We start from the raw sequence: 18,285 nt of genomic DNA, 5'->3' as shown, positions 1-18,285 counted from the left end.
CTCAACTGGAGACAGTTGCACAGGGAGAGGAGATTTAGGAGAAAGATCATGAGGCTCCTTCGGCCGGGAATCACAGTGAAGCATGAAGACGTGCTCCAGAGCAGGAACGTCTCCCTGGCCACAGAAAACAAGGTTCAAAGTAGTTTTCTCTTGCTGAAGGTCTCTTACTATACATAGGACAGATTTACCTGATGCTACTCCACTGAAAATGAAATAAATCCCACTGAAAACCATCAGTTTGGTTCCTGAATTTATTTTAACATCTTTCACATTACAAAGTTGACAAGCCGTATGTGGCCCTTGCTACAAGGCTATTTAGAGGCCGGCACCAGAATTTTGCATGTTTAATTAAAAATACAAGATAAGCCCTGGGTAACAGCAATAACTCGTTCCTAATAATGGTTTGTAGCAGGATCTGTTAGCAAAGTCCACCTCGCCAATGCAGCTGGTGCCACTCCTGCACCATGACCATCTCAGAGCACCTCCCTTCTGCAGCCCCGGGACACTGCAGATGCAATGCCATAAAAATAAAGTGAAAACACCGGACCAGGGAAGCAGTGCTGTTAAATGGCATTAACTGCAGAGACAGACGCAGGCAACTGCCACGCTTTCTCAAGACGTGCGGCTACTTTCACAGTAGCTAGAGGTACGATATTTCAAAATCACCACAAGTTGAAGAAATCTAGTTGAGCAACCATCCAAACAGTTGGCTGTTCGGAGCCCCAGGTTTTGCAAGCTGCACTGAGAAACTGTAAATTGCATATTTGCTCTGCGGAGAGTTTTTAACTGATGACGATAACATTGCATGCAGGCCATTATTATTTCTTATGCATCAGTCACAGGATATGGACTGGTTTCTGCACTGCTTTAGTCGATGGTCCAAGTTATACCTATCTTGATTATCCGTACAATAAAGCACTGTTTAGTAAGTTCTGCATGCATAGATTAGTACAGAATTAATCACGTATTAAAAGCTCACCTATAACAGCAGACATTAATACTGATTTCTTAACAGGCTCCAGAAGGTATTCATCCATCCTGAAGTAAACTAAATCATTCATAAAGCAAGAAAATTTCTGACTTATTTCAGCTGTTAGCAGTTTGTGTCTGACTTTGCTTTTGGATGAAGAAAAGAGATAAAGTTAATTCATGGCTCTATCACTATTACACTCAGATTGTTGTTAAAAAGCACCTTTCCATCTCTTTCTTCGCTGCATTCAGGCTTTCTTAATTCTTCCATTATTTGCTGTTTCAGTTCAGGAGGAGCAGTTTTAGAAAACTCACAAGTTTCTGTCAAAAAATCCAGCAACAGCTCCCCATCTGTGTTCCCCTCCGTGAAACAGCTGGTTATATCCATGTGGGACGGGAGCTCGTAAAGCTGGTGCTTCAGCCCTGCTGAGTTGAGGATCGCTTCGATGTCAGCAGAGGTAATGTAAAAGCAAAGATCGTTTAGAGGTAAGTGAGACCCATACTTCTTCCACAGTGTTTCCCAGCCACTGGCTCCTAACGGAGAAATTGTAAGGAAAACGTTCAGGAATAAGGACAAAAACCTGTTTGAAGAAACTGTTAGTCATCTATTTCTTAAAGCGATTGTGGTCCTCACTGTGAGCTGAGCCTCCCTAAAGTTCGGATACATGTTCGGGAGAAGGGACCAAAGATGTCTGCCTTGCTGCCTTCCCGTCTTGGGGTGGGGAGTGCTGGAGCAGACAGACATGCTCCCTTCCCCTGAGCTCCCATCAAGCCCCCAGCAGAGGCCAGGGCAGCTCAGGGCATTCACTCCTCACCCCTTCCAGTCCCAACACGGCCCACCCCTCTTCCTCATGCAAAAAGTGATGGCAAAGGCCTATATTGCTTGAAGACGTCCACCTATAGCTATTCAATAGCTATTCAATGGCATCTTCTGTATTTAAGTTGTTCCTTGGGCTTCGGCTGAGAATTTGGAAGACCAAACCCTCTCTTATTCTTTCATCTAGGTATTTTGTGGTGAATTAGCATGTTCACTTCATTGAAATACTTATTACCTCTCTGCTACATGAAACATATAGGGGGCTATAGAGCTCCTCGTGACTCCGGGACGTGAGGTGGGACCTTGCCCTGACTTCAAGGCTCAGGGAGAAGACAGCGAGCTTTACTCACCCATCCCCGATAGCGAATGTGACACTCGCCCACGTCGGACCGAAGCTGAGGGTGGTCACACACCACCACCCCACAATGCGGGGCTGTGACTCAGCGCTGCTGCTGTAAATCACTTATAAAAGGATGGCCCAGAATGACTGGATGGGTTGAAAATAACTTCAAGCCTAATGAGCATCTACTGAGGGTTGTGACTATAAATCTCCATAACTGCTAAAACCAGTTGCTCGTCGGTTTTGCAAATGGTTTATCTGCAGACAGTTATTTATGGTCAAATAAGCAGTTTGGTGTTCAGAAAAGGGACTACAGTATTTTCTTTCGCCTGGTGGAAACCAAACGCAGAGCACTAATTGCAGGAAATGTGCTGGTGTCAGTGTTGTGTGACTCTGTGCCATTTCTGAGCTGAGCAATTATACACTACCTGAACGAAGCATTATTATAATAGCTCTCAATAGGCTCAGCATATGGCGCTACTTTTGTTTTCAAGATGATCTAAACAGATTTTTTTTTAATGTGTTAGAAACAACACTGCGTAGCTCTTGCAACTTTCCCGGTCCCGTGACAGGTACGGAGCAGGAGGAATCGCAGCCAACAATGACTGACCAAGTGCTTTCCTATTAATCCTGTTCCCAGACTGATTTTTCATTAACACATCCTAATGTGTTTGTGTTGGCGATGACATTACCTTCATTTTTTTGAAATGAGCTTTGTTTGGCTTATCTTTCAGGACCTCTTTTTGTTTCAGCACTCATTTTCACATCAGCTGCTTCTCTTCTCCCTTCTCTGCACTCTTCTTCCCCTCAAGGTTTTTCCCCTTCCTTTGCTCTCTACTATTCTGAGCTCTGCTTCTCTTTTCCACTTTCTCGTTGGCCCCAGAGGCCAGATTTGCAAAATCTGCACCCATTGCCACGCACTGGTGTTTCCATCAGTCCTAGGTCTAAACGTCGAAGAGTTAAACATGGTCGCACAAGCGTGGCAAACTGCATGTTGCAGCGCTCGAGAGAAGAAAGAGAAGGAATGGGAAAACACAGCCCCACCTGGCCCAGAGAGAACTTCAGGTATTTTTCTGAAGTTCAAAATTTTAATCAAAAGAAATTTGAATAGATGTGTGTCCCTTCTGTATTTAAACTTCATGAACATCCAACAGTTAAGGAATTGGAGGAGCTTCCACTACCTATACTCGGGTTATCAGCAATAGCCTGATATTATGATCCATGCTTACGCAGCCAAAGAGCAAGAACTGTAACTCAGATCATTTAAAATATGGATTTTTTGTAGTTAACTGCTTGCAAACACTTTCAAACAAGACCATTGTGTAAAAAAATATTTAGTATGAATTCAGTGTAGAGAAAAGTTGCTTCTCTGCAGACAGCTCACGAACACAAAAAAAGGAACATCGTCAAATACATTATATTTTGCAGATATGGCCAAATTCAATAAAAACTTAGCATAAACCTCTGAACAAATAACACTTACTATCTCCCCCAAAACTATCAGATGTGACTGTTTACTAAAATTCCCATGGCTGAAGTGAGGCAAATTAAAGGCTTTCTAGAGTCACACTAGATTCCACCACTACAGTATCTTTAGCATATCTTGCCTAGAGTGTTAAAAGATCTCAGTTTGTTCTGCTCCTACAGCTCCCTGCTGCATTGACCATACAGCATCTCTTGCAGCTCTGAAACAGCCTAAGAATGGGGTTTTCCACATAAAAGGATGATATTAAGGAAACGGGCAGTTCGTGAAGAAAATGAACCATATGTGCTGCAACACCTGCTGTATGGCACGACTGAGCCCCAGCGTAGCCGTTTGCTTAATGCTGCAAGTCTCCAGGAGCTGCGTAATGTGGTGCTGGCTTCTGTAAACGCTTTTAGATAAACTAGCTTTAGCAGAGGCTAAAGGACCTCCTGCGAGCGCCATCAGCAGGACGAAGCCTCTCGGCAGATTTAAACGGGTATAGATGAACAGACACCATTTGTTACCCAGCCAGTTCACATAACCTCTCTCTATGATGAAGTAACTCAGGATATTTTAAATAAAAATAAATGCTAGCTTACAGCTGGCCTGCGTTGAAATGATGTACGCTCATGGGAACCTCCAAAATCTTCATCAGCTCTTGCCAGACTGAATGGCATGCATGGCCTTACCTGACACCAGGATGATGAGGAGCTTCGCCTGTGCCTCCAAGAGCCGGTGGAAATACCGGATGGTAGCCGGGATGTCTTTCACATAGTACAGCATCTGGAAAGAGCAGAAACGCTTGCAGATACATGATCCCAGGCAGCGGGTTTCTCTGAGGATTCGATGCAAACCCAGGGGAGACCACCGCCACAGGGTGGCCATGGGGTGCATGTGGTCTACAGAGCAAGCTCACATTCCTTTCTTAATCTGAGATGAAAAAACATGCCTTTCTTAGCCGTGAGTAGAAGGCTTGTAATGGCTTCAGTAAACTTAGCAATGCAAAGGAGAGGACAAGGAGCTTTGAGAACACTAGTTAAAATGTATTTTTAGTTGACTGCCACCCACAGCCTGGTTAATAGGACTACTGTGCTCAAAGCTGCTTTACTGTAACTCGTCTTTCATTTTTGCAGATCACTTAAACTGAAGTGCTTTAAATTACAGAAATAAATGCACCTTTCTTCCCCTGAAAGTGGATAATGAGGTCACATACTTCACGCATATTTTTAAGAGCCAAATCTTTGACAACATTTACTTTGCAGAGGCTTTTACCTGAACCATATGAATGAAGTCCCATTTTTTAGAGTCTTTTTCTGCATTCATTCGACTTTCATATTCATAAGCTGTCTCCTTGTGCCAGGTAAACTTTATGTTCTCGAGGTTTGATGTCTTCGCTACACGCTCTAAAATATGGGAGAAGACAGTGCAGAGTTATCTCAATTGCAAATATGAGATCCATTTCCATTCAGAATTGTAATATGTCCAAAAGTTATATATAAATCGGAAGTTTTGGTATCACTTCAATGTAGCAATAGAAAATTTAAAATATCGAGCCTGTATTTCACTAGGTGGCTGTCCAGATTGTTGTAGGATGAAGACTTAAGAGGGCATGATGGTGCTTACATCAGGATTTGAGTTTGGCAGTGAGCATAAAATTCCCCATTCCTCTCCACGACCATGAGATCCTCAAAGCCTGGGCATCTGAGGCCAAGGCCCGGCTTATTAGCGCGAGCAGACAGTTAGACCCAGGGCCAAGCAGTCTCCAATTGCACGTGTGCTTGCATCGCAGTTGCGATTTCCGAAAAGAAAGGCCATGGCAGCAACGGCAGTGTAAGGGCCTTCTGCCACCTCTCGAGTCTTTGGCTCTTCCTGGGGCTGCCACTAAAGCTGCACTGCAAATGAACCCAGGCCATTAGTTTGCAAGCAGGTTATTAACAAGCCGGTGGGGTCAATGGTCTGGCCCCACAGGGAGCTGCAGGGGTCATTGGAGGGACTGGTGCCCCACAGCTGGGTGTGCAAGGACCAGCTGGTAGCAGGACTCAGCAGGCTGACATCCCCGTTTCTGCCCTAATTTAGGCTCCTCAATGGGAGAAGGGTTGATGGCCTCTTTGCTTAGGACTTGCCAAAGCAATGTAGGCTGCTGTGCAAAATCTACAGAGCTGAGCAGAAGCTCAGCCACAGCAATGGGTTTTCTGCAGACAGGCAGAATAAATATGAAAGCTGCAGTGTGGGTCAAAGGGGCTGCGTTTTGGAGAGAAGAACAATTAGAAACCCGAGAAGGGCTGGGAGAGCAAACAGCTCCTTCTGGGAGCACATCTCTGGGCAGGTGGGAGAGGAAAGGAGCTTCATGCGGTGAGTGCAGACCCCGTCCCTTGACATTTGGTTTCCACTGTGTTCAGTTAAGTGAGGTTCTTCAAAACTCCGCAGTTCTGGCCAACTGCTTCTGGTAAAAGGGATAATAGTGTGAATAGACTGAAGACTGCCACAGGGAGTAGGGCACAGCATGTTTTCAAACGTCAGTACAATGCACATCCAGCACTTGAGTGTGAGGAGATGGAAAGACTGGAGAAGAAGATTTCAAGAACAAGATATACTGAGGGTCCTGATTCATCCTGGCATTTCTTCACTTTTGTGGGAGTGAAAGTGAGGGATAATTTTGTATTTAAGGGCATGCTGCATGCTAATGTCCATCTGCTGGCATATGGAGCTCATCTCAGCGCGCTCTTGCTCACCGCTCTGGATTGCTCCAGGACAAAGCTAGCCCTGATGTGATTCCTCTGCTTCAGTGGAGTTACATAAATTTAAAACTTAAATGGCCCAAAGGCAGCCTGAGTCTTAGCTACAGAACACATGTTCAAAAAAACATGATTTGCTGAGACCAGTGCCTTTATACCACTAATCACAACGTTTCTCTCTTTAGGCTCTGATTATGATATATTCCTATAGGATAGATGAGGAATAGCCCATCAGTGCTTATCTCCTTTATTTTACAGCTGGAAATGGGCTACCACTTCTGGCTATTGCTGCTGTTACTCTGTTTGCTTCCAATCATCAGTCACTGGCCCCTGTGCTTGCAGTTCAGATTTAATGGCTATTTTAAACTCAGGCTTCATTCAGCTGCAGATCATATCCTCATCACAAATAAGATGCCACAATCTGGGTCCATCTAATTGCTCAGCAGCGTGCAAAGAGACGCGAGGAAGAGAACCAAACCACTCACCAGCATGGGCTTTTAAAGTCGAACACACCTTAACAGATGTGAAAAGTTCCCCTTAATTTTACCCTCAATTCCAGGCAGATTTTTGCCTGGGGGAAGAGCCACTCCTGTGGCCTTGACTTGCAGCGCAGTTTGACCAAACGTAATCGTGCTGTGCCATGCAGGCAACTGCAGAGCTGCTCATCTGCCATGCAGCCGAAATACAGGCCATGGCCATCAAGAGACATGTTCATCTGGACACACACCAGGAATCAAGGAAACTCAAAGCTTGGCCACAGGACTTACGGCTGTGGAGAGCCTCTGTCATAACAGACATCCTAAGAGAAAGCTCCAATTGTCGTCATGGCAAAGCCCCAGAAAAAACGCTTTGCTAGTAAGCTTGGCTTACCCTAGCCAAGGAGAAAATAGCTGGTTAGGCAGAAAATTTAACTACCAAGTCCTCAGAGGCACAGCTAATGTTTCCAACTCTCCCAGGAAAATCTTAGGGCTCAAAAACCTCATTAATGATACCCACTGGGGACATGATTAATTACCAAATAAGAAGGTTTAAAGAAGGAAATGTAGAAGAGTATTTCATCTTTATTTTAAGGACATAATAAGGACAACATTTTACACTTTCTCTAACTTTCTACTGGGGAAAAAAAAAATCACCAAAATAGGATAGTGCAGCCAACAAATTGGCAGTAGACTGTGAAACCACTGGGAACTTTCAGCAGAAATCCAGTCTCACATAGCACACGGTCCGCAGCACAGACAGGATGGAAAAGGTAGTTGGAAGTGCCCGAGCTGCCAGGACAAACCTAACACACGCTCCATGGCTCATCCTCTGCCGTCTGCGGCTGGAGCAGCGTAAAAGCAGGGCAGCTCACACCGGGGATCTGTGACAGGGCCGCTGGGATGGCAGTGGTTGCTCGTGAACGCCCTTTGGGCTCCCCTCTCTGTTTGGCTTGTTAAGAGATCGGAACCACATAACACAGAGGCAGTTAGCAAAAAACACCTGAGAGTTCATAGTGTGGTGGTATTTCCTATGGTCGGGGCCATTTCCAGTGCTGCTGAAGACATTCATCCATGACTGGCACATTTTTCCAGCAGATATCTCTATACAAGGCTATAACTACCTGCTGGGTAATGCCTAGTGGATGCGAAACCCATCCTAAACCAGCAAAGTAATCAAACTGGGGATAGATATTATTTAATGCTCACTTTGTGAGGCAACTTGACCAAAGCACTAATGCTAACTGCTGCTCCTCCTTGGAAAATCCTATCATTTTCTTAATGAATGTCACTCAGAGCATCAGGCTTGTGGAAGGAAACACGGTCTAAGCCACGGAGCACAGGAACAGAGCAAAAGTCTTTTCAAACCATATTGCAATCTTTTTCATGTTTTCTAATTCTAAGGATGGTAACTAGCTTAGTGTAACACCGTGTATTACATTTACTTATGTAATATTTGGAAACAATTTTTAAAATAGGCAGATGAGAATTACTGTGAAACACTAAATTTGCAGCTTTCCCTTTAACCGTGTTCCAGGATCCTGATTCAGGGCAACTTAAAGGAGAAAAACAGTTTGCAGTGTGGAGAGTTTACTTTATTACCATAAAACCACACATCAGTTCCCACGTTGCTTAGCTTTCAAAATCTAACCGCGTAGCGATTTAGGGTGGCATGCCTGCACAGGACAAGACAGACTCCTCTGCCCAGACTGTTAAAGTCTTTTGTCAAACCATATTTTGCATATTTAGACATCGCAAAAAAATCTGTCTAGTCCCAAGTGTTCCCAGGCAGAGGTCTCTGCAGAGCAAGGGACCACGATTTTAATGAGAAAGTGAATATTGTTGAAAAGTCAGCAACAGCCAAAAAAGATAAATTACACAGAATGACTTTTTCAATTTTTTAGAGCGAATTCAGACAAGAAAGCCTTTGAATGGCAGATCATCCAGTATTTAGCTCTTTATAATGTATTTAATGCATTTAATGCAAACGCAATGTATCTAGCATAAAAATACCTTTGTAGCTGAAGATTTGCTCAGCACTTGGCTCTATCACCTCGTTGTTGATGGTGACCCCTGGGTACCTGGCTTGCACTTTTGAGAGCATCAGCAGGTCAATCTCACCTGGGGAGAAAGGCAGCATCACGCACAAGAGCAAAGCAAAGTGCAGGCAGTTATACCCAGCAGCAGGTCCCAGGCTTGAAGATTGATGCTTGCCATTTATGTATAGAAAACGTACCACACGGGGAATGGCGTTGCCACTAGGGATATAGCTCTAGCGTTTGAGAAAATAAATATCGGTCCCAGCAATCTTCATTCTTTGGACACGGCCTAACCTCTTGGGTTACACGCGCAATTTGTGGTTATTTAATCCCCTGTTATAGAATACCCCACAACGGACTGTATTTTCTGCCTATGCTTCTCTCCATTTACCACCAGGAGGCTTGGGGAGACGATGCTCCTTGGGCACCAGTCCAGGGACAATATCTGAGAGGCTTCACTAGCTTTCTCAGGGCTCGCTTCTGCTCAATGCGCTTGAATAAATACGCGCGGTGAGCGCTTTTGTACCCGTGGGAGCTGCACTGAGGCAGGCGAGGGTCTGACAACAGCTGGAGGACCCCTCTGGGGTGAGGAAACATCGCTATGGTGCTCGGGCTCATCTTCTTCCCCTCCCACAGCCTTGCTGCCGGATTTTGGAGTGAGCCTTCACTGCGTCTGCACCACCCCTGCTGTCGCTCATGATCCTTCCTGCACCTGGGCTCCCACTAGCAGAAGGTACGTCCACTTTACAGGAGATTTGAGGCACGAAAGGACTCATTCAAGACAATATTGGTGATTAAAGCCATAAGGTGAGTACTGCAGCTCAACCCACCAAATGTCTCAACCCACCCTCCCCTCCGTGGCTCCTTTTTGGTGTGATAAGGTCTCTGTCTGCTTCTGACCCTATGTGGGCCACCACAACTCGAAAGCCCAATGGATTCACCTTTTCCTAAATGCCTCTGTGCCAACAGGCCCTAAGAAGGAAACAGGAAAAGTGAGGATGGGTTTGATCTCCTCGGACTCACGTGTCTTTTTTTTTAAGCCACTGGTAAGACCAAAGTTTACACGGCAGCTGTCTAAGCATGCTCTTTCAAGGAAGGGAAACTGCACCTCTGAAGTAGCATGAATAGCCCTGGTTTTGCTGTCACTACTAACCTTGCATTTTATTGAAACTCAGAGCAAAGCATGTTGTTAGTAGGCTGCCACGGTGAAATCTGGGAACACAGAATTTTTAATTAACTACTACTACAATAATTTTGTTTTTTTTTTTTTAACCAACTTTCTGTAAAATGTATTAGTCCTTTGAAAAGGTCCCAATTAAAAAACATTTTGAAATTCACATTTCCTTATGCTGATAGGTCAATTTATTCCATTCCCTTCTTCTGTGGCCAAACCACTCTTGTATTGTTTTTAACCAAAAGAAAAACTTTGATTCATAATTTAATCCACAGCCTTAATTGACTTCAGATAGCTCTTTTATATGCAAACAAGTGTCCTGAGGCATTTTACAGTCAAATCTGTGGCAGCTTGCATTATCAACAATTTGGCAATTAGGCTATTGGAATTATTTAAACTTTCCAACACAATTACCTTTTAAAGGCTACCACTATGTTCACCATTAAGTTTCTAATTAAACATTTTACGTAACGGGATGGTTTATAGCACAGTTGCTACTTTATAGCAGCGTTGATGACTTTTATGGCTTTTAAAGGTACAGAAAGTGGTGCGCCGGAGCGTGAACTTAATCAGGCGCAGGCTGTAGGCGAAGGCAGCCTCCTCGGATGGGCTGGGGTAATGGGACACAAATGCGCCAGTAAACGATTATCTCCTGCTGCGGAAAAAGTGCAGAAGAGGTGGACGAGGGAAAAAGCAGCCCTTTCTTTCGGTGCTGCCTCCCCGTACGGAGGCGCGCGGATGAGCTTTATGTGGCCTCCGAAAAGCTAAGGGTTCCCACCCGCCTTTGAATGAGAAATTTTTCAGTGACTTTGCTCTCATCCCCCACCAAGGCCTCGCAGCGGTGACTTGCAGAGGTCGGGAGCAGCTCCAGACGGGCCTGCGTGCTCCCTGTGCACCGTGCTCTAGAGGGCCCTGCTTGAGCAGGGGGGTTGGGCTAGATGATCTCCAGAGGTGCCTGCCAACCTCGGCCGTTCTGTGATTCTTAGCGCTCTCCAAGCTGAGGAGGAGCTGTTGTGGCTTGTTTTCTTTTCATTTCCATGGCAAAATGAGCTTTGTTACTTTATTGATTCAATATCCATCACGCTAAGCTGGAGCGTCTCTGATTAGAGAGTTGAATACCTCACTAATAGAGTAAAATATTCCTGTTAAAAACAATATTTTTTTTCTGGCAGAAGAATGGTTTCCCTTGTTTGGAAAGAAATGTTCCCACTGTGGCGCACTGTCTATTTTATAACCAATACTCTGCATTTACATACAGCTATTTTTACTTATAAGGAAAGATCGACAAAGCTGAGATTAGTCTTCAGAGATGGCATGACTACTGCATTTAAATTAAATTAACTCTTCATATAAAATTGAAGTTCAATGACTTAATGGGCAGAGCAGAATTAGAAAACAGAGTTTTTAATTAAGGGGGAACTTAGCAAGAATCTCCTGGAAAGAAGCCACTTTTCAGGGTATCAGTGTTGTTTTTCACCTAGCTGACTTCAGATAAGAGACTCAGTGCATCTCTCCCGCCAATATAGATGCCAGTGGGATCTGGTCAGGAGACAGACGTCTAGTTGGAAAATACGTGGACTACCAACCCTGGACAACCCCGACACAGCTCCACCACCACAGCCACATGCCAGCGGTGAGAAATCAGGGGAAATTACATGCAGGCAAGGTTGGAGGTGTCCCCGTCTCTGATATAGCCCCCTCTTGGCAAGTGACACGTTGGAAATGTCCGTGTGCGTACGCCTGGAGCGTTATCACAGACACTGGTGCATTGGGAACGGCAGCTGCAGAAGGGGCCTGTGCAGCGACCGCGGTCAGTGATGGCTCCCAGGCAAAACCAAGGTCAGCAGCGGCTGCCATACAGCAGCGGGCAAGGGCTATCAGTGAAGGGAATCTGCCAAATCAGCAAGTAGTTATGGGGACAGTAATTGGAATAAAAGTAAAAATTAATTTACTATTCTGAGGAACCTAAGACATAATGACTTTTTGCATAGAAACACAATGGACCTGTTCAAGAAAGACTGAAGCTGACTTTTCAGAAAAGGTGTATTGCTCACCCCAATCCTTTCTGTGACTTGGAATCCTCTACTCTTTGAAAAAAGGTAAAAGTATGTCAATATTGAAGTTCATAGCATACCTGCACCACCACCGACACTTAGAATATTGATTGTAGACTTCCCATTTCCAATACTGCAAAATATTATTTATAAATTTTAGGATAGCTACCCAGGAGACAGGGTTACATACATTGGGGGAAGTATCAGAGATCCTACAGAGATTAAAACCGACAGGACAAAATTAAATCCAATATGTATATGTGGATGTAGATCTACGCTTGTGAGCTGGCAGGCAGCATCAGATGCAGGACTCTGCTGTTCAGAGATTTCTGATCTCCAGTGATTATTTTGGCAACTCATAGAGGAGACCTTCTTTTATTAAAAGTACACACAAGCAGAAGCAACTACATTTTCTTCATTGCAGTGCTTAGAGGTGCACATATCTCCATGTACACAAATATATAGGTGTTTTATCATGTGCATTTGCACCTGGATTGCATTTGGCTTAGTTTTAACTTTAAATTGTGGGGAACTGAAGGTGCATATACCCAGGGTGATGGAAGCAAGCAAAGCACAGGGGAAAAAGGCAGCGTTACAGGGCAACGGTCAGGAGAAAAGCAAACACTCAGCCAAAGGACAAGTGGTGACTGACACAAGCTGCTGCAAGGGAAATTCCACTGGGTTTAAGGAAAATATTATTTACAGTGAGGGTGGTCGAGCCCTTGCACCAGGGCCTGGTGAGGCTGTAGCACCTCCATCCTTGGAGACATTCAAAACTCAACCATATGCAGCCAATCAGCCTGCTTTCTGCCCAAATCAGCAGCATTGCTCCAGACGCATCTCCAAAAATTTGCAAAGAAAAACCCCTTTGTCAGAACAATTGCAGTCATCTGCACTCAGTCTGTGGAGATGACCAGTGGCTTAACAATTATTATTTCACCCCAGCTGCCTGCTGTCCTTGTCAGTCTGCAAAGGGAGTGGTTCGGTGCAAAACGTACAAGGCACATAAAGCAATAGCGGTATTCAAACACAAAACACAATGGAAAACTAGAGGGAGCCTAAATATCACCTGAAATACTACTTTTAAAAAAAGATGGCTTGAATCAAGTTTAATGATAAAATGTGATATTGCTTACTGCATTTTTCATATGTTTGAGTTTATCCAGGATAAGCAACATTTGCATGCAAAGAAACAATTAAATCTTATCTGCTCCCTGCTAGCAGCCTCCATCACCAATAGCCAGCACTTTTCGGCAGCAAAACGTGATCTCCGAGCAGGGCACTGTCAGTGCTCGGCAGCGGGGAGGACAGCGGGGAAAGCAATCTGCAAGCCCAGGCAAAGCGATCTGCCAGCCCAGGCGTGAGCTCTATCCATCACTCCTGCAGCAGCACATCACCGGTTTGGCTTTTTGGACAAAACGCCCGAGGTGGTTACCTGGATATTACACCGGGCAGCTGCTGCTCGATGAATTCCTGCATGCACTGGTGCTCGGTTGAGTTCTTCAGGAAGATGCGGAAAGACTCAACATATCTGCCGTGGTTGGTGATCAAGCTCTTCATGGCAGACGCCATCGCAGGTGCATGGAAGAAGAGGACTGCTCAGCTCTTCCCTTATCGCTGCTTTGAGACCTAGCAAAGAAATAACAAATAACAGGCGGAGAAGTGCTAAAGGTTTCAAACGTCTTGTAAACGACATGCCTGCCTTGAATTCGGCGTTGGCTGGACGCCAACAAAGGGGTTGTAAAAGTCACCGGTAAGCGGTCGCCCTGGATTTTGCTCCCCGTCCTTGGCCTGCCGCTTCATGTTGGAAAGCGTTACACAACTCCGTGACAGAAGCCGCAGATGAGGTTTGAGTAGCAAACAGCAATATAGCATCTTTAATCTCCACGGAGGATGTACCAGCTTTTTTTAACTATGATGACACAGGGTTCTGTTAAAATCCAGGAAAGAGTCTTCAGATGGTTCTTAAATAGAAAGAAATCTGCCCTGTTCCCTGAAGGCGTAGAGAGGTTTGAAAGACTTGGCCTGGATGAGAAGGCAGCGCGATACACATCTCCAGAGACACTCGCAGGTGTCTCCACCCAGCTTTCAGTCTTTTGATGTTCTGAAAGGGGATTCTGATAGTGGGGTGAAAACAATAAAAACCTTGTAAATACACTCTTTATTTTGCTGGTTCTTCTGAAGATAATGGTATGATTCCCATGGGCAAAGCACGTAAACGACTGGAACCGATGTAGTTTTAAGCCCGGCTTACACATAGAGGAACAGGAACAGGGGAGACAACATATGACATGGAAATATCGGCCAGTTTTCAGCAGGAAGGACTGCAGTGGCATCCAAGACACATCTACCACACATTCACTAGGTTTCTATTCTTGGGTCGATGTTGGTTAGAAAAAAAGAAAAGCCTTTTTAAAGAGTTAATGTCCCGTGACACAGAAGAAAAGGCACAAGCAAAAGAATCTTGAGAAGTCACATGGTCCATCAACCCCCTCCAAACTTATTTCTGACAGATGTTTATCTAACTAGTTCTTTAAAACCTCCAGTAACGGAGAGGGTGCAATTTCTGCAACCAATTCATTCCAATGACTCACATTGCAAAATTTTCTGATATTAGGCCTAAATTCCCCTCACTGCAATTTAACTCCATTACTTCTTGTCCTCAATGACAGGAAAAACGGAGGAATCCTCCGTCTCCTCACAGGTCCCCCTGTTTGAAGACCATACCAGTTCTCCCCACTGACTTCTTCTACCGGCTCACCGTCTCCTCTGGTTCTCCCTCAGAAGTTATGGTCTGTGGACTTCTGACTGTTATTATTGCTCTCTCTGGACTTTCTCAAACCCCTTCTGCTCCAAGCGCAGAAGCTGAGGACCAGCGACTCCATCCAGGCAAGGCGGCGCCAGCTCGGAGCACGGCAGGCGGATAGCTTCACCCGCCCTGCCAGGACTACATGCTCCTACGAGGCTCGCCTGTGCTCTCCAGGGTGACTCTGATCAGTGCCTTCAGCTCGTGATCCCATAACCCCTAGGTCCTTTCAAAGATCTACTGCCTAACTAGTCATTTCCCATGTCATGTTTGTATGATTGATTATTCTTTCCGGAGAGTAGAGTTTGGCTTTTGTCCTGATTGAATTACAAGCCACGGGTTTTTGGGCTGGATTTTTTTCAGGCTATTTATCTAATCTTTCGCAATCCCTTTGAACTACAGTTCTGTCCTCCAGACTCCTTCCAGTCCCTCCCACCCTGGTGCCAGCTGCACATTTAATAATAAAAGTCTGTTCCACTACACAAACCATGAATGGGGACACAAAACAGTACTAGGCTCAGGTTCGTGCCTGTCATGGCCTTCCTTTGTGATAGCAAACTATTGGTAACTTCTTTCTGACTACCATTTGCAACCAGTTTTCCACCCATCCAACAGTGGTTGCATCAAGGTCTTCCTTGCTTGTTTAGGACAACGTCATACGAGACTGTGCTGAAGAGTCTCCATATATGATTTAACGTCTCTACCGAATATTACATCCCCGGGTGCTGCTCGGCCTCGGAGCAACAACAGCTCCTTGCCCAGATCGCCTCTGTGGAAGCCCGTCCACCTCCACTTTCCTTGCAGCCACTAAATAAACTTGGAGAAGGCTGAAGAAATCGGAGGGCAAGACCTGGACCGTCTCCCCCCAGGCACCGCCGAGGCGGACGTCCCGGGAGCTGCCTGACGCGGGGAGACAACACGGCTCCAGTTGTTGCTGCACGGCGCTGCTTTAACGAGCCTGGTTTCGTTAGATAAGAGGGGTAATCTCACCTGCGCATTAGCAAGACAGACTAACAAATTGCAGCTAAATCGACTCTATTATGCAGACGAGCATCCCTCAGGCTGGCGGCGCAGTATCTGTTTCGTGCACCCCACTGAAATTTGCAGCTAATGTGCACGGGGGAAAACAAAAAACAAACAAAAAAATGAAACCCAAAGTCCAGCGCTGGGCATCACAAAAGCCGCGCGAGCTGCATACCTGGCCGCGCGGGCGGACGCCAGCCCTCGGACCGACACACTGACAGCTGCTTTCTCGGTTCGGGTGGCCAGCCTTCACGTCCCGAGCGAAGTCCCAGTTAATCTAGGGGAACCAGAAATAGTGTTTTTTTCGGAGACAGCCAGAAGGTGAACCCCCAGGGAACGAAGGGCGTCCGGCGAACCCACCCGGCAAAGCGAGTGGTATAGCCCGTGTTTGCCCATTCCCCCGCTCCCTGCAACACCTTGCTCTCTAAGTGGATAAAGAGGCGTTGTCGTTTGCCGTTAAAATAGCTCGCCGCCTTCAGTCTTTAAGGAATATTTTATGGTTAATATGAGGAGATTTAGCTAATCAAGCTTTTTATGGAACGCCTTCCGCTTCCTGTGAATTAATTTGCCCATACCCCGCGCTTGGCTTTCTCTAATAAAGAACAGCTGAAATTCATTTTCGCGTTAGGTGCAGTTCAAGGGATTGGACTCATTTATTTCATTACACTTTTGGCTGTTCGAATTTGTCTCATTTATTTCACGACGCGTTTTGCTGTTGGAACGGCAGCCAGCGCTCTTGAGAAGGCAGGAAATCATTTTCCGAGGGCGGCTGCCGCTCCTGGCTCACCGCTGAAACTTTCGGGTAACGGCCCTGGCGGGAGCCCGCTGCCTGCCGCGCTCGTCCAAAATCGGCGCCTAACTCCCCGAGCCGATTTCGGACTTTCTGGAGCCCGATTCTTCTCTGCTTACGCTCCCGTTGCTCGCACCCCTCCCGGTTTAGACCGCCGCGCTAGCCGAATTTAAACCTGGGGCAAACACGATTTGAAAACCGGCTCCGGCTCTGTGCAAACTATTTGTGCCAACCTGCCCCGTGAGCGAGCTGCGAAAACGAAGCGAGCATGCCTTCAGCTGTGAGCGCCCTGCAGCCGGCAGCCTTCCTTTGCGAGGGTTTTCCCGAAATCTCGTCTGCTGCTGCCGCTGCTGCTGCCGCTGCTGCCGCTGCCGCTCTCGTACTCACGCGGGTGAGCCTGCGGCCGGCCGGGTCCCCCGTCCCGCGAGCATCCGCGCGTGGGCGCCGGGCCAGCGGCGGCTGCTCCGATCCCACCCCCGGGGCGGGCGGCAGGCGGACGGGGAGTTTTCGGGTGCGAGAAAGAAGGCGGCAGGAGCAAGCTCGAACGGCAGCGCTGCACCTCGCCGCCGGGAAAAAGGAGAGCGGCCGCCCCGGAGAGGCAGCAGCGCCCTCCCCGCACGTCCTCCCTAGCCCACAGGCATTTCTAGGCGTTGCAACGCTGTTTCTGCGCCCCGAGGCGCACGTGACCCCCGGCGCCGACGTGCCGCTGGCCCTTACCCAGCGCGAAATAAAACCCTGCCGGCGGTGCGTAAGAAACGTGACTCCTGACAAAGCGAAAATAGTCGGCTCGGCGTGTGGCACGCAGCAGTTTGCGGTATTATTTAGTTTCCCTGCAGAAACCTATTGTCACAGATTAGTTCTTTTGTTGGCGGTAGCAGCGATTTTGCTTATCCCTGGCTCCCAAGGGCTTAAGCAAGGGGAGGCGTTTTCCAAATCGCTTGTGCCCTTCACAGCCTTGTTGTTACTAGTTTCACCGCAGGGAAGACACAAATGCAGGAAAAAAGTATTGACCAATGTCTGTTATCGCACTGTGCTTTGGCGTTCGTTGCACCCATAAAGTAACAATTCATTGTCCCTTCATGTTTAGTGAAAGATTAAAAGTCAAGTTAATTTTTTTCCCTGCACTGCTGACTTTCAGGAGCAGAGAGGAACGCACAGTTCACACTGTGAAAACCATATACAACAATACCGGTAATTTTTAACAATCATACTTTAAAAGACACAGTTGCAGCAAAAAGGGCTGTAATTTAACATTTAGCCTGGTTACCAAAATAAAGACTGCACGTGAGCTACCAAAATTGTTCAGCAAGAGCGGCTACGGTGGTGTGGAAAGACAACACCCGCTGCAGTTTTCCCCCACACGGACAACATCGTCTTCAAAATGCTTTCACTGAACGCGCTGCAGGAAAGGGCTGTGCACGAGCGAGCGGAAAAATGCCGCGGTGGGAGCGTTCGTGCATCTCCTGCTGCGCCCTGGTCGAAGAGGGAAGCAAAGAGCCACCCGGGAGAGCAGAGCCGGTCCAGACCCGTTTGACAAGTCCGGATAGACAACGGGAACTTGATTCGCCGCAGACGTCGGCGCCAGGTCTGGAAACTC

General features: G+C 46.5%; 1 protein-coding gene and 1 long non-coding RNA gene across 5 annotated transcripts; one reads left to right on the top strand and one right to left on the bottom strand.

Moving 5' to 3' along the window:
* Positions 1-237: 237 nt before the first annotated feature.
* Positions 238-17,651, bottom strand: LOC104145709 (histamine N-methyltransferase). 4 transcript variants are annotated; one of them, XM_009677364.2, is made up of 8 exons: positions 16,922-17,651; positions 16,074-16,175; positions 13,505-13,698; positions 12,150-12,202; positions 8,816-8,923; positions 4,864-4,994; positions 4,281-4,374; positions 238-1,503 (listed from the first exon to the last, which is right to left on the bottom strand). In XM_009677364.2, exons 3-8 carry the CDS (start codon positions 13,639-13,641, stop codon positions 1,148-1,150), a joined length of 879 nt encoding a protein of 292 aa, XP_009675659.1. In that variant the 5' UTR covers positions 13,642-13,698; positions 16,074-16,175; positions 16,922-17,651; the 3' UTR covers positions 238-1,147. The 4 variants fall into 4 exon arrangements, with proteins under 4 accessions (XP_009675659.1, XP_009675660.1, XP_068805364.1 ...); XM_009677365.2 differs by having other exon boundaries at positions 16,961-17,407; XM_068949263.1 differs by lacking the exons at positions 16,074-16,175; positions 16,922-17,651 and adding an exon at positions 14,831-15,094.
* Positions 8,931-13,492, top strand: LOC138067673 (uncharacterized). The gene is made up of 3 exons (XR_011141985.1): positions 8,931-9,648; positions 11,542-12,114; positions 13,294-13,492. It is a non-coding gene; the product is annotated as an uncharacterized lncRNA (long non-coding RNA).
* Positions 17,652-18,285: the final 634 nt, after the last annotated feature.

This window comes from Struthio camelus, chromosome 6, assembly GCF_040807025.1.
Source record: "Struthio camelus isolate bStrCam1 chromosome 6, bStrCam1.hap1, whole genome shotgun sequence".
NCBI lineage: Eukaryota > Metazoa > Chordata > Aves > Struthioniformes > Struthionidae > Struthio > Struthio camelus.
This window is presented reverse-complemented; position numbering and strand designations above follow the sequence as displayed.